At 55.9% G+C, this 20,478-nt stretch overlaps 3 protein-coding genes and 1 long non-coding RNA gene across 17 annotated transcripts in view; 2 read left to right on the forward strand and 2 right to left on the reverse strand.

The window, feature by feature from the left end:
- Nucleotides 1–1,028: 1,028 nt before the first annotated feature.
- On the reverse strand, nt 1,029–4,324 carry LOC101796661 (uncharacterized). The gene is made up of 3 exons (XR_001190984.5): nt 2,462–4,324; nt 2,172–2,366; nt 1,029–2,081 (listed from the first exon to the last, which is right to left on the reverse strand). It is a non-coding gene; the product is annotated as an uncharacterized lncRNA (long non-coding RNA).
- Nucleotides 4,325–10,187: 5,863 nt separating this feature from the next.
- On the forward strand, nt 10,188–15,233 carry APBB3 (amyloid beta precursor protein binding family B member 3). Its single transcript, XM_072023241.1, has 12 exons — nt 10,188–10,381; nt 11,417–11,607; nt 11,942–12,018; nt 12,254–12,311; nt 12,545–12,691; nt 12,935–13,062; nt 13,219–13,381; nt 13,629–13,716; nt 13,958–14,041; nt 14,208–14,323; nt 14,516–14,713; nt 14,948–15,233. Exons 1-12 carry the CDS (start codon nt 10,333–10,335, stop codon nt 15,182–15,184), a joined length of 1,536 nt encoding a protein of 511 aa, XP_071879342.1. The 5' UTR covers nt 10,188–10,332; the 3' UTR covers nt 15,185–15,233.
- A 77-nt stretch (nt 15,234–15,310) lies between these two features.
- Nucleotides 15,311–17,192, forward strand: SRA1 (steroid receptor RNA activator 1). Its single transcript, XM_027468698.3, has 5 exons — nt 15,311–15,484; nt 15,668–15,787; nt 16,207–16,415; nt 16,622–16,730; nt 16,818–17,192. Exons 1-5 carry the CDS (start codon nt 15,460–15,462, stop codon nt 17,009–17,011), a joined length of 657 nt encoding a protein of 218 aa, XP_027324499.1. The 5' UTR covers nt 15,311–15,459; the 3' UTR covers nt 17,012–17,192.
- Nucleotides 17,193–17,760: 568 nt separating this feature from the next.
- ANKHD1 (ankyrin repeat and KH domain containing 1) overlaps nt 17,761–20,478 on the reverse strand; it is a 114,970-nt gene continuing 112,252 nt past the window's right edge. For all 14 annotated transcript variants that reach the window (XM_072023231.1, XM_072023238.1, XM_072023233.1 and 11 more), the window contains 2 exons: nt 18,131–18,304; nt 17,761–17,979 (listed from right to left, as the gene is read on the reverse strand). In XM_072023231.1, coding sequence (XP_071879332.1) covers nt 18,151–18,304 — 154 coding nt within the window. In that variant the 3' untranslated portion in view covers nt 17,761–17,979; nt 18,131–18,150. The remainder of the gene's footprint in view (nt 17,980–18,130; nt 18,305–20,478) is intronic.

The raw sequence follows: 20,478 nt of genomic DNA on the forward strand, positions 1-20,478 counted from the left end.
ACACGTGCAGCTGGCAGCCGGCTCCACCTGCAGAAGGTCCCCAGGTGATGCCAGGTCTCTCCTGCCCACCTGGTTTCTCCTGGCTGATGGAAGAGCTGCTGTAAAGGGGTCCCCCAATTCCACCCTTCCTGCTGCCCCATCCGGTCATGGCTTCTCTCCGCGGTCCCTCATCCCTGCTCTCTTCCCATGCTGGAAATATCTCTGCCCTGCACTGACCAGAGCATTAAATGCACTCAACCCTATCAATAATGCAGGAGAATTGATGGCAGGTAGCTTGTAGAAAGCTTCCACCCTCTGAGGGACACCAAAACCCCCTTGGACTTGGCCAGGCAAGGCATGGGATGCGGATAAGTGCCTGCAGCCTGCATCAGGGCGCTGAGCTCCTGCTCTGCTCACCCCTCCGGCCCCGAGTGACCTGGCAGGGATGCTCTCTCTTCCCCTGGTGAGTCGGCTGCCCACCAGCTGCAGGGACACAGGGATGGCACCAGCTGGCCATGCTTATTAATTATCAGAGCCAACAGATGGCAGCAATCACCGCACCATCAGCGGCCCCATCCTTGCACAAAACCATTCGGAGCCAGCCCCCAGCCCTGCTGCCCCAAGCCCCCAGTCCCCAGCAGCTGCATCATGCCCATGGCAGAGCCCAGATTTCTCCACTACGAGCAGGGTGCACGGTGCAGCAGGACCCAGGGAGGCACAAGGCCACCCAGCCCAGTGGCAGGAGTCAGGATGAGTCCCTGCTGCTCCCCAGCCTCACCCCACCGAAGCAGCTGCAGCACCATGGCACGGAGAAGGAGCAAAACCTCATCGAGCAGCCAGTTCCCACAGTATAATTAACATGGGGTGGGGAAAGTACTGCGGGACTGCAGAACGGGGATAGCAAGGAGAAATGGGAGAGGCTCAGAAATGGGGACCGGCATCCTGAGCAGCAGCAAGGCTCGGCAGGGACACGAGTGACACCAGCAAGGAACAGAGGACATCCATGGGCGCCCTTCCCATGAACAAAAGCACCCAGGAACTGCTGGATGCTGACCCACAGGGCACAGCCCCCATGGCACAAACCTCCAGGGGTCTGCAGCAGGGGCTCCTTCGGGTGCTGCAGTGGGGAGAGGTGATTGAAAATCCAAAGGGAAAATTGCTCCAAACATCAACGTTGTTCTCGTTGGTGAGGTTTGCAAAGGAAATGTATTTCATCTGGAGATGTCTCTAGAAAATCAAACTTTCAAAATATTTCATTTTAACTTCTCTGTTTCCCTGCATTTCTACCTTCCAGCCTCTCTTTTCCTCTATTATTCTTCTCTGCTTCTGGTTTTACCCTTTTCATTTTTTGCTGTTTAAACAGAAACGCATTTGACAAGGAGAAAGGAAAGTAACAAAGTGAGCACAATGATCCCCAGATCCCCAATTTTTCATTTCTCAATTTCACCCACAGTAGGAAAATGTTAACAAAAACTTGGTTTGTTCATCTTTAGACTACAAACACTGATAAAATCCCAACCTCCTTCATATTTCTTTCCCTTCCAGGATTCACAATATGAGCTGCGAGGGGCTGAACTGATGTGTCCAACACAGAGAGCACTGAGCAGCAAGTTTGGGGCTTCAGGCTCAAGCTCCATGTGACAACCATGCAGTAAAAGGAAAGTATTCAAAGAAATAGTTCGATAATTTTGGCCAGCTAGTAGTTTTACACTTCCTTGGGAGGAAAAAAAAAAAAAAAACCTGCTTAAGATATTAATTGCTTATGCTGATCTAGATTTTTTTGAAGCTCTTAATGATCTAAGCTGCTTACAAAGATGTTGGTCTTGATGCCATTTGCTTTTAGAAAGAAACAAAGCAGCTCGGCGAGGCTAAGCATCTCGTTTTGATATTTTCAGGGCGCAACATTTCGATTTTTCAACTTGCAAAGCTTTGTTGCTTTAATTTTTTTATTTATTTATTGGTACATAAAGCTGAGGTTGAAATCAGAATGAAAGCTTTCAGTTTAAGCTAATTAATCCAAACACTTTGATACAAATCCCATTGTGTTTTCTCAGTTTTGTTCTCCAGGAATTTATTTGAAGTGCCCGCGTTCCATTTTTAGACTGTGGGGAAGAAAAGAAAAAAGTGAGATTTCCTACAAAAGAGAGAACCCGCCACCTACCTGTGGCTAGCGGTTCTGTGATATTTCTTACTCTTAGAAGTGTAAAAAGAAATGATTTTTCCTAATTACGTGGCTCAGGCTCCTCATGGTGGCTGGCTGCAGCATGGGATGGAGGGTGGGCGATGGGGAAGGGGGAGGAAAATGCTGTGTCCCCAGGCCAGCCTGGTGGGTACAGAGACCCAGCGATCCCCAAGCTGTGCAGGAACTGCTGTGCTTCTCTGTTTCCCTGCAAAACAATATGAGGAACAAAAGGAAAACCAAGCCCTTGTGATAACGCCAAGAAGAAAGCAGCAGCACTTGCCAAGGCTGCATGGCTTTTACTGGGAAGCAGCAGCCGGGGGCTCCCTGGGGAGCATGGCAGGAGTTGTGCCAGCCTGGTGCCACCAGTGCCGTGCCTCTCGTTAGGACTCGTGGTGGGCACGGCTGCTCAGCATCAATGTCCCGGGGTCCTGGTCCAGCGCTGGTGGGAGGGAGGATGGTTCTTCCTCCCGTCAGTCCTCGGTGCTTGAGGGCAGCTTAAAAGGGAAAACTAAAAATAAACACAGCTTCCGATGACCTTTAATGGGTCAAAATGTAGCTGGCAGTGGGAAAGCAGGTCAGGAGCCTCAGGGTCAGAACTGCAGCCGGTAAAGGCTCCCTTCACAGCACTGTGCTGATGCTGCTCATCCAGAGCTGCTGGCAGTGCCTGGCCTCGTGGCTGGGCTTTGTGGGGTCGGGAGCAGGGGCTGCACCAGCACCAGGACCCAGATATGCATGCAGGGGGGAAATGAAGCAGTCCCAAAATACCTGGCCTCAGGCAATATGCCCCAGTATTGCCTGGGAGTCCCAGCCGTGCTGCATGCTACAGCAGTGTGCTCCTTGGGCCTTGGCATGCAGCAGTGGCAGTGGTCAAGAGGGAAAGATCCTTGAAGGTCTTGGCACACCTTGTTTCAGCTGCCCTGAAGCCTTTGCCATCACTCCTCCTTCAGGCAGATCTTGCAGCACCTCTCATGGTGTCCTGGTCTTTCAGGAGGGGAGGTAAAGTCCCAAAAATCCCAACATGCAAAATGAGCTCCAGAGAAGCTGGGAAGTCCTTGCGGTGGTAGCGTCAGCACTGGTGTGCGTCAAGGAGGGTGTGTGTGCATTGTGGGCACTGTCGCAGGATGTGCTAGCGGTGAAGGGGAAGCACACGGCAGGAGAAAGCAGCGCAGTGGGGCAGACGTGTTGGGAAGTGGTGCTGGGCACCAGCCTCCCCCTCCATGGTGACGTGGGCCAAGCTGGAGTCCCCATGGTCCTCCAGCAAGGGGGAGAGCCACTTTTCTGGAGAAGACACGAGCTCCAGCGCTCCTTGGCAGCTAGCTACAGTGCGCCTTGCCTTGGAATTCAGGGTTCTGTTTAAGGGTTAGTTCATGGGGTGCGACAAACTTAGAGTCCTGCCGTGAGCGGGATCGTATTAAGGCTGCGTGTTCAGGTCTCCCAAAAGGCTTCCCTTGGTAGCACTATTTCATGGGAGGCTTAGGTAACTGTAGGCTAAGGTTAAGGTGAGTTTTAGAGGAGGGAAAGGGTTTGGAAGGAGAGAGAGTGCAGAGATCTGTTGGGAGTGTGGTTGTGTAAAGCTTGCCAAGGGAATTTCATGTCTCTGACTGCAGTCTAAGGTTCTTGCCACTCTGCCATTAAGCACGCAGCATTCCAGCTTCAGCACAGCACTTCATGTCCAGCTCAGCAAGGATGAACTCCTGAAAGAGGAGAAGCATTTAAAAAAAAAAAAAAAAAAGAAAAAAAAAGGAAAACTAATGAAACGAAGAATTTCTTGTAAATGTGATGGCATCAGCCTGGCAATGCCAGAGCGACGGAATCAGCGCTGCATTCAGGGAGAAGTGCCAAGCTCCAGCTCTCCTTAGCACGTAGTTACAGCTCACTTTGCCTAGGGGGTGAGGGTTTTGTTTAGGCTTAGGTTTTGGGGAGCAATAAAGTTCAGTGTCCAGTTGAGAAGCAGTAAAATAAGAAGAAAACCAATTAAATAGAGAAATGCTTGTAAAAGAGATGGCTCCTTGGCGGTTAGATACCATGAGTTTTGCCTTGGGGTCAGTGTTCTGTTTTGGGGCTTAAGTTTTGGGAACAACAAAGCTCAGAGTCCCATTGTGGGTGGGATTTGATTAAGGCTGCCAGATGCAGTCTCCCAAGACGCTTTTGTTATTTCATGGGCAACTCAGGTAGCTTTAATCTAAGGTTAGGGGGAGTATTAGAGGAGGGAAAGGGTCTGGAAGGAGAGAAATCTCAGAGTCCTGTTGGGGGTGCAGTGGTGTAAGGTTTGCCAAGGGAATTTCAGGTCTCCTGGACTGCAGTCTAAGGTTCTTGCCATTGAAAGCTCCAGTCCCAACTTCGGAGCACCTCATGGCCAGCTCAGAAAGGATGCCCTCCTGAAAAAGAGAACCATTAAAAGAAAAAGAACAAACAATGAAATGGAGAATTACTCATAAAAGCGATGGCATTAGCCTGGCCACGCCACAGCGACAAAAAGCAAAGCACGTGCCAGGTTGCTTGAGCTATGTGCAGCGTGCGCGCCCAAGCCCTGTGAACACTGCTGCTGGGTTCGGGGTTCTGTTTAGGGTTTGGGTTTGGGGTCGTGTTTAAGGGTTGGGTTTGGGGTTGTGTTAAGGGGTTGTGTTTGGGGTTATGTTTAAGGGTTGGGTTTGGGGTTGTGTTTAGGGGTTGTGTTTGGGATTGTGGTTAGGGGTTGGGTTCGGGGTTGTTTAAGGGTTGGATTCGGGGTTGTGTTTAGGGGTTGGATTCAGGGGTGTGTTTAAGGGTTGGGTTCATGGTTCTATTTAAGGGTAGGGTTCAGGGTTGTGTTTAGGGGTTGGGTTCGGGGTTGTGTTTAAGGCTTGGATTCGGAGTTGTGTTTAAGGCTTGGGTTCGGGGTTGTGTTTAAGGCTTGGATTCGGGTTCCGTTTAAGGGTTAGTTCACGGGGAGGGACACAGCCCGGAGCCCTCCTGTGGGCAGCAGGGCTGTGAGGCCCCACTGCGCCTACTGCACTAGAGCAAAACCCCGAACTGCGCGTGCGCAGCGCCCCTCGCCTGTGGTGCCGCTGTTGTGCCGCCAGGCGGCAGCAGAGGGCAAGGCTGCCCGGGGCCTGCAGTACCGGCAGCTGCCAGCAGGTGGCGCCAGAGGGCGCCGCGGAGCTCGCCCTGTGCCCCGCCCGCCGCTCGCTGCGTGGCGGCAAAGCGCCGCCTCCGCGCATGCGCGGTCCGTGAAGGGCAGGGCCCATAATGTTTTTACGTCAGAATTGGTAAAATAAAGTTTTACAAGGGAAACGGGGAGCTATATGTTTGTGTTGTGCAGATGGGGTGATACGTAAATTGGGGGGAAAAAATGGAAAGAAAGGGGTTTAATAGACAGTAAGGGAAAAGGATCGATCCATGAAGAATTAATTAGGCAGATTTGGGAAAAATTATTATTACCTGAAGGGATTGCTGTGGTGTGTATCAAGAGGACATCAAAAAGGAAACTCCCTAGTTCAATGGGGAAACAGAATTATAGGTGAAAAGGCTTAAAAAATGGCTCTGCAATTAGAAGTAGAAATGGAGCTGTTTCTTCTACACGTGTGTAAGCTTCCACCTAAGCAATGAAAAAGAGATAGAAACCTTCAAGGAGCCAGGAACAAAGGAGTCAGAGGGATGGTGGGCTCTCCCTGATGGAAGAGAAATAGTAAATAAACAAATCATGAGGGAAAATTTAGCTGTTCTACGTCAAGGAAGCCACTGGGAAGCCAGGCGAGGTGTGACGCTATTGAGAAATATGTGTATGTAGGAATGGGGTGTGTCATGGGAGCAGGGCAGGACAACAAGCGAGTAAGAAGGCAACCTCTGGAAGCAAGGACTTTGACCCTTTCAGAGCATCCAAGTAGATTTTACTGAATTACATAATGTAGGTAGATGCAAGTACGTGCTAGCATTAATTGACCGTTTGCCAGAATGGGTAGAAGCTTTTCCTTCAGTATCAACAACAGCTGTTGAGGTGATAAAGATAATTCTGGAACAAATTATCCCTATGTATGGGATTGTTGAAAATGTAGACTCAGATCAAGGAAGTCATTTTACTTCATACATTTTGCAAGGATTAATGAGAACTTTGGGAATAAAATGGGAGTTTTGTACTCCATGGTATCCTTCCTCGTCTGGAGAAGAAACACCTGTCAAAATTGGTTTTAGAGACTAAGCTTTCCTGGACAAAATGCTTACCTTTAGCTCTTCTCAGAATTTGAACTGCTTCTAAGAAAGATACAGGAGTTTTGCCATATGAGATGTTTGGACTACCATACCTGGGTGAAAGCAGTGAGATACCTACTCTTGAAACCAAGGGTCTTTTTCTCAAAAACTGTATACTCAGGTTGTCTTCTTCCTTGACGTCTCTCAGGGTTCATAGACTGTTGGCTCAAAGCCCACTGTTGGAATTCCCAGTGCATCATTCCATGTGAAGGATGCTGATACGTACCTGGAGAGAATCAAAACTCTGCCCTGAGCAGGAAGGACCATTCCAAGTACTGCTCAGCCCTGAAACAACCATAAGAGCTGTGGGAAAAGGCTGGACTCACTATACTCAGGTGAAAGCATCTGTCGACCCTAGTACCTGGGAAGTTGTTCCTACAGAAGAGTCATTGAAAGTTAAAATTAAAAAGTAAGTTTCATAGTAGACTCTGTGTGTAATAAAAGCTTATAATTGTAAACCAAATTTTATTTTCACAAGTAACTAATGAATGTGACTTGTGATTGGGAGAAAAGACTGGCCTACACAGAACTGGAGTGCCCCCAAGGGGTTTTAATTCTTGTAGCAGAGTTCATCTTATTCTTAATATTGATAATTATTTGGAAACCTAAGATTTAAAAATAATGTCAGGGAGAGGTCAACTAGTAGTTTTAACTCTGGTCATTTTATGCCTCAGAGGGCCTTGGTCAACTGGAAAAAGGATGACCAAGAAGGGGAGCAACAGGATACCCTGTCAAGATAATGCATGAATGTGACAGAGAAGTGCCTCAAGCTGTCATGTTCAGTGCCTGTCAGGTGCTAGCTTGTGGGGATATAAATGCTCAATCGTAATTGATTGTATTTTTTCCATTATAACCAGGTCATCTTTATGACTGCTCCCATCAACAGCTTGCCCTCAAATCCATATCTGGTCCAGAGCTGAATTTACTGTGCTTAAAGCAGGTTTGGGTGAGTGTGCAAGGTACTCTCCCTGCTACATACTCTCGTGTGTTGTATTTTCCTTTCTTAGGGTGTAGTTCTAGAGCAATGGTCAAAGGAGCTTACCTTACCTTTACCAAAAGAGCTTCCTGGTGCTTACCGTAGCAGCTAGGAGCAATGTCCCTTCCCTCACATAGAATTTACCCACTTTTATGGTGGACCAGCCCGGTCCTCAGACGCTGAGGGTATCCAGACCACCTAGTCTACTCAGCAGCTAGTGCAGCCTGAGGTTCACCAGCTGCTCAAAAACAAAGGCTCAAAGCAGAGAGCACAGTTACACAGAAGAAATAGGATTTAAGAGTATAGGACAGACTACAGTGATGAAACAAAATTCTCTGTTAGTCAAGCATACCTACCTGCCCCTTGTTTACATGCCACTGGCTCCTTTTCTCTTTTTTTCTATCTGTTTTGCCATGTTCATCCCTCCCATATCTGCACTGATCCCACCTTTTCTCCTTCCTATGTCTGTTCCCCTAAACATCCCATATGAAGTTTCATGCAGTCCCTAGGTTCTGCTCTGTTCCATTTCTAAATTCTCCCTCTGCATCCCATAATGTCTTATATCGCTGTAGGCCATAATTACCCTTCATGACATTACCTTTCAGCGAGTCACCTTGGTGGGTTTTGCACCAGGGATGATGCAGGGGTGGATCACCCATGGCACCAGGGACTGCTCTTCCCTGATGATATGAGGATCAGCCTATTTAGTGTGCTCCATTTTCACTGAGTAGGTTACAGGGCTCTCTCTGCCTGCTGTTATTTCTTCTGTTTCCTTTGATTAGCCTTTAGACATGTAACCAAGTGCTTTATCAAGCAAGCGTTTGTTGGGACAGGATTTCTGATCTGGCATCTTCAGACTTTCTCTTATTCATTTCTTCTTCTTTGGAGGTCACTGACAGGTCTACTAAGCAGGAAGAAAAAACAGAACAATTTGATTCAGAGTTGTTGCCACATGTCTGAATATCCAAGCCCATTTTTGGGAAGCATTCTCTAAAATTCAGTTGCACTAAGGACAAGGAAACATGTAGAAGAACACACTGTGATATTACAAGTAATATCACAAGTAATGAGTTACTATAACAAGTAATATCCAAGACAAACCTCCCCTGGTGGTACTGGAAACTGTTTCCTTGCATCCTATCATTTGTCACCTGGAAAAAAAAAAAAAAAAAAAAAAAAAAAAAAAGGAATGACAACCACCTCACTACAACCTCCTTCTTTCAGGTTGCTGTAGAAAGCAATGAGGTCTCCCCTCGACCTCCTTTTCCCCAGGCTAAACAGCCTCAATTCCTTCAGTTGTTCCTCACAAAGAAATAAAAAAAATAGCTTGCAGCCAAGAAAACAGATTTCAACAGAAGATAAAAAGAGAAATAATGGTAGATTGCTACCAAATTGGATTATGGAGCTGGTGCCTTTTTTAGGCCAGCAGGCGAGCAGATAGGAGGGATGGGTACTGTGAAACAGTCTCATGAGATCAGGGGCATGTTAGCCCACAGAACGCATGAATTGGGCTGAGCTCTGAGCAAAAATGGCAGGCCTAGCTGAAAGCAGGGAAACGTACGTTAAAAATTTATTTTGTACTTCCAAAAAATACAAGCTCTGCAGAGAGCCATGCATGGAAAGAAGCAGGGCAGACGAGTTGGCATGGGAGGCTCTCAAGAACATATGCTACATCCAGGCTAGAAGAAGCCCTACTTGGACTCCTAGTTTCTGGATGTGTGGAAGGAAACAAGAAGAAGCCATCATGGGCTGGCCAGACAGATTGCAAACCATCTTGGAACATGTCACTGGGCACCTAACGCTTGGAAGGACTGTGTGTAACAGCACATGGAGAGCTCCATGGGGAAAAGGAGTGGTGGAGACCTCATTGAGACCTTTTGTTACTTAAAGGGGTCTTACAAAAAAATGGTGAAGGACTCTTTACTCTGGTAGATAATGATAGGACAAGGGGGAATGGTTGTAAACCATAAGGGGATAGACATTAGAAGGAAATCCTTCACTGTAAGGGTAGTGAGCCACTGGAACAAGTGCCAAGAGAAGTTGTGGATGCCCCATCCCTGGAGGTGTTCAAGGCCAAGCTGGATGGGGCCTTGGCCAACTTGATCCAGTTGGCGGCACCCCTGCCTATGGTGGAGTTGGGGTCAGAGGATCTTTAAGGCCCCTTCCAACCCGAGATGTTCTATAATTCTGTGAAATTGAGATGCACAACAAATGTATCCAGAGCTTCTGCCCCCAGATACCGAGCTAAGACTGTCAGCTCAGGACAGCATGGCAAGCAGAAGTCTCAAACTGGCAGTGCAGAGCGCTGCACATTGTGTGGAAGCAGGAACAGGACGGGCACCACAGCCCGGTGGCTTCGGTACTGCCTGGAAGAGGTTGGACCACGGGCAGTTGTCTTTAGACCTGTGCAAACCCTCCGATTTCCTCCTAAATGGCGAGGATCTGAGCATGCATGAGAGAGAGTTAATGCAGAATAAGCGTGGAGGGAATGGGAAAGGGCTGATCCGTGCGAAGGGCACGGGAATGGAAAAAGCCTTTTGGCGTGGGGAGGGGACAGCACGAACCCGAGGGCACACGGGGTGGGATAGAGCCCATCTGAGCCCACTAACACACCCCAAACCCCTCCTCTCCTGCCCCTACACACCCAATACCCTTTCCCCACCGACACCTGCACCTGACAACCTCCCACACCAGCACCCCCCGGGCTCGGGACCCCCACCCTCAGCCGCCTCCTCCCCTTCCCCTCCTCTCGCTTCCCAATCGCTCCCAATCCCCCCCCCCAGCCTCCCCCCACGCCCTTTCCACGCCCAGCCCGTCCCCTCCTACCCCAAACACCGCCCTCCCACCGCTCCCTCCCGGCCCCTTCCCTGCGCTCCGGCTCCCGGTAGCCGCAGACCCCCCCCCCAAAAAGGCGCTGCCCCCGCTCCCCTCCAGCCCCTGCCGCAGCCGGGGCCCGGCAGCCGGGGCCATGCTGGGCAAGGACTACATGCTGGCCATCATCCTCGTCAACTGCGACGGTCAGCCGGGGATAAAAGGGGTGGGAACGGGGCCGGGACGTGCAGAGGGTGATGGTCGGGGACCCCCCCATCACCCTCCCGAGCTCAGACGGGGGGGTGCGGGGCTTTGGGGAGCCCCTCGGCCCTGCCCGGCTGCTGCAGGAGCTGCTGGGCGCAGCCTTTGCGGGCTCTGCGCCATTGTCTGCCTCCTGCTGCGCTCCCCGCTGCCCGGAGGAAGGGCACGGGCAGGGCACAGAGAGATGGGGGGGTGCAGAAAGAGGTGGAGGGGGCAGATCCTGGGTCTGCAGCCACAACCCCGAGAGCAGACGGGGCGCAGGAGGCAGCCCACGGGGTGCAGGGCTCGGAGCGGGGTGAGCACAGCCCCCCTGGGCTGGTGGTGGTGGCAGGGCCGCTGTCAGCGGTGTGGTTATGCTCAGGCCAGCACAGCCCCCCGGGGATAAGCACCCACAAAGGGGCACGGCGACCTCTGGGTATTTTTAGCTGCACGCCCAGGAGCAGATCTGGTTATTTATCCGTACCGCGGGCTCGTTCTCTTAATCTCTTCGGAGCTGGAGGTGCGGGGAGGAGGGTCTGTGCCTTTCCCCAGTGAAGCTGGGAGGAAGCCAGGCTTGGGCATCCCGGAGTGCTGGCAAAGAGCTGGGACCTGAGTGCTAGCAGGAGGGTCTCGGGGCTGGCAGTCAGCACGGCAACGTCCCTGGCAAGGCCTCCTGACAGATTCAGGCTGCCCAAGCTCTGTGTGCTCATGGTGGGGTCACCCCGTTCCTCCAGATGTCAGGGAGGCGACTGCCTGCACTGGTTATGGTGCCCTGGGGTCTGTTGCTATTGCAGCCTCTCTGGCATACCTGTAAACCTTCCTGGTCAGCACTCCTCTCCCAAACCCTGTGCTCAGCTGTGTTTTGGGGCAACACATCGCGCCCTAAAGGCAGCTGCATGACCCTCTCCCTGCTGGCCAAAGCTGCTTGCTTCCCAAGGCTCCCTGCAGCTGGGAGCAGCTGTGGGAGCTTTCCCCCTTTGCTTCACGCTCTCTCTGCACAGACAACCTCTGGAGTGACCAGAGCCTGGAGACGGACACAGACCTCCCCCCAGGCTGGAGGAAAATCCATGACACTCTGGGCACCTACTACTGGCACGTGCCCACTGGCACAACGCAGTGGCAGCACCCTGCACATACCACGAGCCCAGGAGGGTGCCTGAAGGCTGATGGAGAGGAGACACTCCAGGAAACGGTAGGGGATGTGGGCAGGGGAGTGTTGGTTCCCACTACCTGGCAGAAGCCTGCCGTGGGAGCGGGTGGGTTGCTGAAGGACCCTCTGGGTACCTTGTCCTGCCTCCCCTTGGAGCAGGACTCTCTCTGTCACCCAAAAGTCCTGCTCCTGCTCAGGGTTAAGCCCCTTGAAGGACTTGAGGAGGGCCCATGTTGATCCTATCCTGGTTCTTCTCAGGCTGCCCGTGAACTGAGACTGCTGTCCTGGGAGGGAGGCCTCCTACCTGGTGCCTCTGCAGACGTCCTCTCCTGACACCCCCTCTTGCTGCCCTCACCCCTTTCGTCTTCTTTCTCAGGACTGCCAGGCCTCCGTGGTGAAGCACCCAACAAAAACCAGGCCCATTCCCAGCCCCATGGCTTCGCTCTCCAGGAGGTAGGGCTGCCTGCGTGCTCTGCCAGCTCGTGGTACTCAGGGGTACCGGTGTCCCACGGCCACCAGTGGGTGCCGGTCCCTGCTGTGTTTCCCCAGAACAGCCACACAGATTGGGCTCAAGCTGAGCACCTTCATGGGATAGCACCCGGCTGGTGGTGTGGGGGTCTCTTGGTGCCAGGGCTTTCTGCTCCTGCACTTCCCTGGACATTCCCCTCACCACCCTGTCCCTTTGCAGGACCTCGCTGCCCTGGCACAGAGACGACCTCCAGCACAGCACGGAGCCCAGCTCAAAGGTACTGCACCAGGGGGCTTCCTGGCATGCCAGAAGATTCCTGCACCCAGCCCAGCCCGCGCAGAGGGTTTGTTACAGCACTGTGTGCTGGGGCTGGCAGAGGAGCGTGCAGTTAGCAGCTGGCAGGCACAGAGGTGGAAGCAAGGGCAGGGGTGGCCGTGTCGGCACGGTGAGGGGCGTGAGACAGGGGCTGTGCTGGCCTGTCGTTCAAGCCCCAGGTGTGTTTCTGCTCAGTGCTTCGCTGTACGTTCGCTGGGCTGGGTTGAGATCCCTGAGGAGGACCTGGCACCTGGCAAGAGCAGCATCGCTGTCAACAACTGCATCCAGCAGCTCTCCAACAGCAAGTGCCAGGGCCAGGGCTCTGCAGACAACTGGGGTGAGGTGAGAGCCTGGGGTGGTGCTCAGTCACGGTACCGTGTCCCCTCCGTGCCCGGGGACCAGTGCTGCTGGGGCTGGCTGTCCTCACACAGAGGGAGTGGGGAGCCCAGGGAGCTGTGCCGGTGGCAGAGCCAACTCTGACCACGCACAGTAGGCTGAATGGCTGCGGCTGTCCCTACACATGGGGCGTGTGCTGGGGCTGCCCAGGCCTGCTGCCAAGCTGAGGGTGCCCCCGACTCTCTGCAGGGCCAGGACCTGGTGATGATCCTGAAGAAGGACACCATGAGCCTGGTAGACCCCCTCGACCACAGCCTCATCCATTGCCAGCCCATCCTCAACATCCGCGTCTGGGGTGTTGGCTGCAACAACGGCAGGTGCTGGAGGCAGGGGCAGAACACACGGGCTCGCTGTGGCTCTGCCCGTTCGGGGTGAAGGAACCCAGGCAGTAACCTATCCGCTCTCCTTTCTCCCCTCCTGTTGCGACGTGCAGGGACAGGTAACGTGGTGTCGGGCTAGGGGCAGCGAAGCAGGCTGCCTCTGCTGGGACCTGGCTCATTTATTTGCTCGTGGCCGTGCAGGGACTTTGCTTTTGTGGCCAGTGACAAGGACACCTGCGTGCTCAAGTGTCACGTCTTCCACTGCAACGTTCCTGCCAAGGGCATCGCCAAGGCCCTGCACAAAATGTGCTCCAAGGTAGGCTAATAGGGCCTGCAGGCATGGGTGGACAGAGCCCTCTCATGGCCCTGGTGCTCACGGGGGGGTGTTTTAGGGTGGTCTCGGGGGTGAGGGGAGGCACAGGAGCCCTGCCTCTGCCAATGTGAGCCTCAGTTTCCCCACGCAGAGCTCTGCTCACCCTCCACAGGGAGGGTGTCTGGGTATCCACAGTAGCCATCGGGCTGCCCCTTAGCGTGCGGCACCCTGTGCACTCTGTCTCTTGCAGATCGTGGCCGAGCGAGCAGTAGCGAGCAGCAGGCTGCCACACGCCATCACGCTGGAACCCATCTCCACTAACGACCTGCCGCTGCAAGGTACCACCTCGTGGGCACAGGGCCTGGCTGCAGCTCCCGTGCCCCTGCCAGCGCACTGCGGGGCTGTGTTGCTCTCCCCGTGCCCAAGGTGCTGCCCCCAGCATGAAGATCAGCAGGGCCATGGGGTGCCCAGCAGACAGAACGTCGTGGCCTGGCTTGATGCATCCCTGTGGGCCTTGGGGTGGACCCTGGGAGTTTTTTGGGGGGGCAGGGATCCCATCCAACCCTCCTTTCTTGGCAGTGGATATCCTGGATGCTGTGAGGCAGTCGATCCAGAAGTACGAAGCACTGTACATCGGCAGCCTGCCCGTACCCAGGGCCATGGGTAAGTGCTGCTGGCCCTGCGGCAGCTGAGGGATGCCAGAGAAATGTCCACGTTTGTGGGGAGACCGAGCAAATCCCACATAGGGGGGCTGCTCCCTGCTGGGCACCCAGCACCAGCAACCACCTCGCTGGGGCAGGGAGCGGCAGCCGGACTTCTCTCCTGCCAGGGATGGACGTGCTGAATGAGGCCATTGAGAAGCTGACCAGAAGCCCTGGGCGGGAGTGCTGGACGCCCTCCCTCATCAGCGTGTCCGACACGGCCATGCGGGTGCACCCCGCACAGGTGGGACCAGGGAGGGAAGGGGGGGCCCAGGGGTGATGCAGCTGAAGGATGCAGGCACCCAGGGTAGGAAGAAGCAGCCCCCCGGGGAGGGCCTGGCCCACAGCGGCCGAGCCCCCACGGGGAGGAGGAGATCTGGCTGGGGGGTGCCCAGGTCTGCAGGGTTCCCTGTGGGTTTGGCGTGCGATGGCTCAGCCCGTCCTGTCCCTGCAGGAGGAAGAGAGGCCCCACATCTGGGAGTGCCAGGTGCGCTACGTGACCTTCCTCGGGGTGGGCCGGGACGCGCACACCTTTGCGCTCATCGTGGACACGGGACAGCACTTCCAGTGCACGGCCTTCTGGTGCGAGCCCGACGCCGGCACCATCTCGGAGGCGGTGCAGGCGGCTTGCATGGTGAGCGGCACCCCGGGGAGTGGGGGTAACCCCACCCCAAACACCCCACAACATCCACCCAGCCTGGACAGCTGCGCTCCTGGCAGGAGGGTTGGGGGCGAGGCTGGGCGCAATGTGGGGTCAGGAGGGTGCCGGGTCGCCGTGCCAGGCATCACCCCACGGCCCTGCGTGTCCTGCCCTGCTGCCGGGTGGCTGTCACGCCGTTTCCCCCCGTGTCCCCCCGTGTCCCCACAGGTGCAGTACCAGAAGTGCCTGGTGGCCGCCGCGCCGGGGGCGAGGCCGAAGCGCGCACCCGTGGAGGGGCAGCGGGCGGCGGCGGCGGCGGCGGCGGCGGGGGAGGCACCGAGCGGGGAGGTACCGAAGGCGAACGGGGGCAGCGGCGGGGCTGCGGGGCCCGGGCCTCGCAAACGCGGCGTCTTCTCCTTCCTGGAGGCCTTCCGCCAGAAGCACTCCCTGCTGCACCTGCCCTAGCGGGGCTCGGCTCGGATGGACCCCGGGGGCCGGGAGAGGGGGGGGAGCCGGAGCTCCGCGGCCGGGCCGAGTGCCGTGTCCCCCCCCATCCCCATCATCCTTCTCCTCCTCCTCCTCCTCCTCCTCCTCGTCCATCCAGCGCCGCTGCCGCCCCCAATAAAGCTCCGCCACGCAGCTGCCGGCTCCGCCTTGCACCGCCCCGCGGCTCCCTCCCTGCCCCCGGCCGCCTCCGCCCCACGGGAGGGCCCCGGGGAGCGGCGCGGGGCCGGGCCGGGATGGCGGAGCTCTACGTGAAGCCGGGTGAGGGGCTGCGGGACCGGGGGGGGGGAGGGAACCCGGGGGGGGACCCGGGGAGGGCTCGGGGAGGGGCTGGGGATTGAAGGCTGGGAGCTGGGGTGGCGCAGCGCGGCCGGGCCGGGCTGCGGGGCGGTGTTTGCGGGCAGGCCGAGCCGCAGCCTCTCACCCTGGCCTTTGCCCCCGCAGGGAACAAGGAGCGCGGCTGGAACGACCCCCCCCAGTTCTCCTACGGGCTGCAGGCGCAGGGAGCGGGGCCCAGGCGAGCTCCCCTCACTCGCCGGGTGCCCGCCCCGGGAGCTCTCCCAGGTCAGCACCCGCCGGGCCCCGCCAAGCCCAGAGAGACCCCGGGGGCTGGAGCCGGGGCTGGAGCCCTGGCACTCCGCGTTTGGGGCCGGTGGGATCGGGACGGGCTCAGGGATCACACCCTGTGTCCCCCTTGCCCCATGAGGGGCGCAGGGTGGAGAGCAGAAGCGCTGCTGCCCGCTGTCGCTGCAGCCCCTCGGGCCAGGTGGTGCTGGCACTGCACGTCCAACCCCATGGGACAACCAGGTCCTGGGCAGCCAGGGGGTGATGGAGCCAGGAGGTGGCAGGCTAAGGTCCCTTTTCCCCTTTGGCATGTGTTATGGGGTGGCACCATGGCATTTCGCTGCACCTGGCTGGCGCCTCTGCTCTCTGGGCTGTGGTCCTAGAGCTTTATGAGGCTTCACCCCACATCTCCTCCCCAGGTGCTCCTCCAGACACTGCCCCTGCTGCAGCTGCAGCACAGCCCCCCAAAGCGCTGGGGCCACCCCCGCTTGGGCCTGTTAACCTTGCCCTGAGGACAGAGAGCGCCAGGCCGGCTGCAGAGGACAGCTCTGAGGGCAGCGATGTGCCAGCAGATGCTGTCCTCGGCCCTCTGAGGGAGACCCTTGCCAGCTGCCGGCCCACGATGCAGGTGAGGCCAAAACGCTCACTCCTTTGCCTCGTAGCCCCACCAGGCAGGGCTGCTCAAATAAGACAGCGCTGCTGGCCTGTGGAGGGAAACGTGGAAGGGTGGCAACCCGCCAGAAACCCAGGATGTCTGGGGTGATGACAGCCACCCCTGCCTGGGAGGGCTGCCCCGAGGCAGGTCCCCTCCAGGGCTCATCTTGGTGCTTCCAGAAACAAGTGTGCGATGACATCGGGCGGCGTCTGACAGTGCTGGAAGAGTCGTGGGCTCAGGGGAAGCTGTCGGCCCCTGTGAGGAAGAGGATGAGCCTCCTGGTGCAAGGTGAGGGGCAGGGTGTTGCACACAAACCACCCCCGGGCCATGGGAGCGCTGACCCAGAGCTGCTGATGGGTTCCCCTGTCTTGGCAGAGCTCCAGCAATGCCACTGGGACGCGGCAGACGAAATCCACCGCTCCCTCATGGTGGACTATGTGAATGAGGTGAGCCAGTGGCTGGTAGGCGTCAAGCGCCTGATAGCTGAGACGAGGAAACTGCCCGCCGAGGAACCAGCTGCACCGAGGGACGACAGCACCGAGGCCCAGCCCGAGCAGGAGGCTCCCTGAAGCCCAGCACGGAGCTGCAGACTGCGAGCAGGGCAGCTTCTGCCTCCAGCTGCCAGCAGAAAGAACTCCCAGAAGGGGCAACCCTCCTGGCTCCGGCGCTCTCCTGAGGGGGATTCTACTCACTGCCTGGCAGTGGCGACTCACTACCTGTCAATAAATAGCGCTCTCTGCCCCTGCTCACGACCTGCTCTGGAATTTTGATGCCGTCGGCTCTCGGCTACCACAGATCTTTGGTTTGTGCCACAGCTACAGGCAGGGCTGTCACCATCGTCCAAGCACAGCTCAGGGTCTGGGGGCCTCGATCCAGGCAGCCTCAGGGAGGGGGCAGAAACATCTCAATGCTTGGCCCAGGCCCACCAAGCCCTGTGAAAGTTCTGGCTGTTACAGTGACCCCATACAGCCCCATGTGCACTGCTCCACCCTCTGCTTTCAGAAGGTCTCAGCAGCTGCCCCAACCACAGCTCGGGCAGTAGGGGGGCACACGGCATCCCAAATGTGGGAGCAGATCCAGCTGGGCCCCAGCCTGAGCCTGTATTTCCAAGCGCAGTACTGGCCTCAGTGCAGGTCCAGGCAATGCTGGGCATAACCCCAGGGTCCTGTGTTAACGTGCGGGATCACACTACAGGAGGGAAAATACTTCTGCAGCCTGGAAGGTTACCTGGCACTGATCAGTTCCTCCAAGCTGCCTTCCCCAGGGCTCTGAGGACCCAGCTGAGCCCCAGCGTAGAGAGATTCATCATTTCCACACAGGGATTTCAGGGTGTTTATTAATCAAGCATGAGCTCCTAGGCAGCTGCACCAGCCAGTTGTGCTAGAGCCTGAGGTGTCATATCCATCCCCAGCATCAGAGAGGACTGCAGCCAGCTGGTCACGGTGCCAGCACCTCCACGAGGCCCAGGAACAGGCCCAGCCACGGCCCAGAGATTGGAAGCCGGAAAGTCAGATGTCCATCTCACACTGGTCTTGATCTGCAGGGGTAGGGAGGCATACGGGGCTAGTGTTAGGAGGGGGCTGCCTCAAAGGAAACATGCAAAGGGCTGGAGGGGGGCCAGGTGAGAGCCCCACGCCCCAGGCAGCGGGGCCTGCTGAAGCAAGGGCCGTGCTGCCTGGGCCGCTCACCTGGCATGGCTTCTTCGCTCTCATTCTGCTCCTTGAGCTCCCCCGGCTTGACGAGGCTGCACCGGGCCAGGGAGGTGACACCGGGGATCTGGGGCAGGCAGCAGGGAAGAGTCCTGGCCACGGGCGAATTCTTGCACTCCAGCAGGAACTTGCGGACGTAGATGATGTGGGTACCTGCCAAAAGCAGGGGGCTGTCAGGCGCTGCTTTCCCCTGGCAGCCCCCTTCCCAGAGAAGCACAGCCTGGGCCTGAGCCTAGAGCAGGGGTGGGAGGCAGCGTTTGGCCATGGTAGGGCCACGGCTGGGTTTGGAACAACAGTGAGGCTTCCTACAGACTGAACACCACCCTGCAGCTGCTCCCAACACAGTTCCTGGGCCTCCCAGAGCCTTGGAAGGCAGGGTACAGGGCAGGGGGTGTGGGAGCCACACATTTCCCTGGGGCAGCCCATGCCGTACTGGCCAGCCGCAGCGCTGGGTGGCTCCAAGCCCAGCCCTGTGGTGCCTGCAGCACTTCGGCCTTTGCACCTGGATGCTTCTCCATCCCGGAGCCAGGGTACAGCCTGTCCCTGGGAGCAGAACGGCCCCCAGCAGCTGCAGCAGTGCTGCCAGGAGCCCACTCCCCAGCAGCGCAGCCCTCAGATGCCAGGCACAGCCTCTGCCTGCTCCTGTGGGTTGTACGAGAGCAACACTGGCCTCTGCAGTGGCTACAGCTTCTGCAGTCCTTACACAAAACGTGAGCTTCCCTTTGCCACTCCAGCTACGGAGGGGAGGCCTGCCAGATACCAGGGGGGTTGCTGCAGTGTGCCTGGGCAGGGAGGTGCCTGCACCACCAGGAATGAGGCAGAGGGGCACAGCCAGGGCTGCCCAGCAGCAGAAATGGCCAGGGCCACCGCTCTTCACTCAAGATAAAAGCTCATCTCTCCCCAGCGTGGCCCTGCACGCACAGCCTGATGTAATGCAGCAGAGGATGGCACCCGGAGTAGGACTGTAGCCATCCGGGGCAGGGAAGCTGCAACCACCCAGGACGGGGCACGAGGAGGTGGCACTGCCCACATCACAGAGCCTCGAGGGGCAGGGGACCCACACACACGTGTGGCAGGGCCCTGGCCCCCCAGGGCTGCTCACCCCAGCAGCACACAGGCTTGCAACAGCCTCAGCCCCACACCCGACACTGACACAGCCCAGTTCTCAGGTGTGCTTCACAAAGCTGGTTTAGGGGCCCTGCCAACCCTTCTCTTTCAGCTCTCTTGGGCGGCGTCTGATGGCCAGCAAAAAATAACACAGTGCCTACAGCAGAGCTCCAGAACTCTTCACTAACACAGAATTGAGGACAACTCATTCCGGTGCACACGCTCCTAGGCAGAGTGCCACCCACAGGGCCACAGCTGCAACAGCTCGCCCCAGGATCCCCAAGAGCAGATGCCTAAACAAGCACAAAAGCCACTTTACTGGACTGCCATTTTCCTTCTCCATTTGCTTTTAAGACAACTACTGTTAACCTGAGTGTTTCTCCTTTGGCATTTGCATTGTTGGGGTAGCAGTAAAACCAAATAGATATTTTTTTTTCTTTTCCTTCTTGAGTACCTGGTAGAATATCTGAACACATCCAGTATTGTTCCTGAGGTTTATTAGCCTATGGTACTCAGCTACTACTTGTGCACTTCATATATTCAGCACTCCTCAACACTCAGGAGTAACTGGGACAGCAAACACACACCAACACATTATTTCAAGAGTTTACTCCGCACAAATTATCACTGATCCTCTCTTTTGGGTGCTCTTTCCTCATGCTTTTCCTGGGGAAACTGCTGTTGCATGTAAGGAATGGTCAGGAAGAGGAAGAAGGAAGGCAAAGAAGTCTCCATCTGTTCTCTGGTCTAAGAGACCATCAAAAGTGGTCCACTGCATTGGACAGTTTGTGCACTGTAGTTACCTGCTTGAGAAATGGACCAAACATTCAGTGTAGTTACTGCATCACCACTCATCAAAGTCAGAAATAAGCACAGTCTGAAGGCAGGAAGTGGAAAACTTCCAAAATGCAGGCCAACGCTGCAATCAGGCTGGGTGGAGAAGGATGGTTCCTCTTAAGTAGTATGCAAAAATCTCCTTCCTTCTTAGGAAAGAGACTTGAGAAGCTCTTACCAGATTTAAATGGATATAAGAAGTTTAAAATTAATTAATTACATTTTCTCTGGTAGTAAGTGGTCTCTGCTTTCCTAGTATCTGCTTCTGAGCAGTTAGTCACGGAGTCAGGTGAAGAAGCCAAGCCCTGCATTCATCTATAAGCTGCTGATTTACCTTCTGCAAATTAAGACACCATTAGGCTGCCAAGGTGTCAAGTCAGCCACTG

Source organism: Anas platyrhynchos, chromosome 14 (assembly GCF_047663525.1).
Source record: "Anas platyrhynchos isolate ZD024472 breed Pekin duck chromosome 14, IASCAAS_PekinDuck_T2T, whole genome shotgun sequence".
Lineage (NCBI taxonomy): Eukaryota > Metazoa > Chordata > Aves > Anseriformes > Anatidae > Anas > Anas platyrhynchos.

Excerpts from the sequence above, each read along its gene's own strand:
- APBB3 (XM_072023241.1), top strand. The coding sequence starts at position 10,333 with ATGCTGGGCAAGGACTACATGCTGGCCATCATCCTCGTCAACTGCGAC. Across the intron at positions 13,717-13,957 it reads TAACGACCTGCCGCTGCAAG|TGGATATCCTGGATGCTGTG; the intron begins GTACCACCTCGT and ends CTTTCTTGGCAG. Across the intron at positions 14,042-14,207 it reads GCCCGTACCCAGGGCCATGG|GGATGGACGTGCTGAATGAG; the intron begins GTAAGTGCTGCT and ends CTCTCCTGCCAG.
- SRA1 (XM_027468698.3), top strand. The coding sequence starts at position 15,460 with ATGGCGGAGCTCTACGTGAAGCCGG. Across the intron at positions 15,788-16,206 it reads CGCCCCGGGAGCTCTCCCAG|GTGCTCCTCCAGACACTGCC; the intron begins GTCAGCACCCGC and ends TCTCCTCCCCAG. Across the intron at positions 16,731-16,817 it reads GATGAGCCTCCTGGTGCAAG|AGCTCCAGCAATGCCACTGG; the intron begins GTGAGGGGCAGG and ends CTGTCTTGGCAG.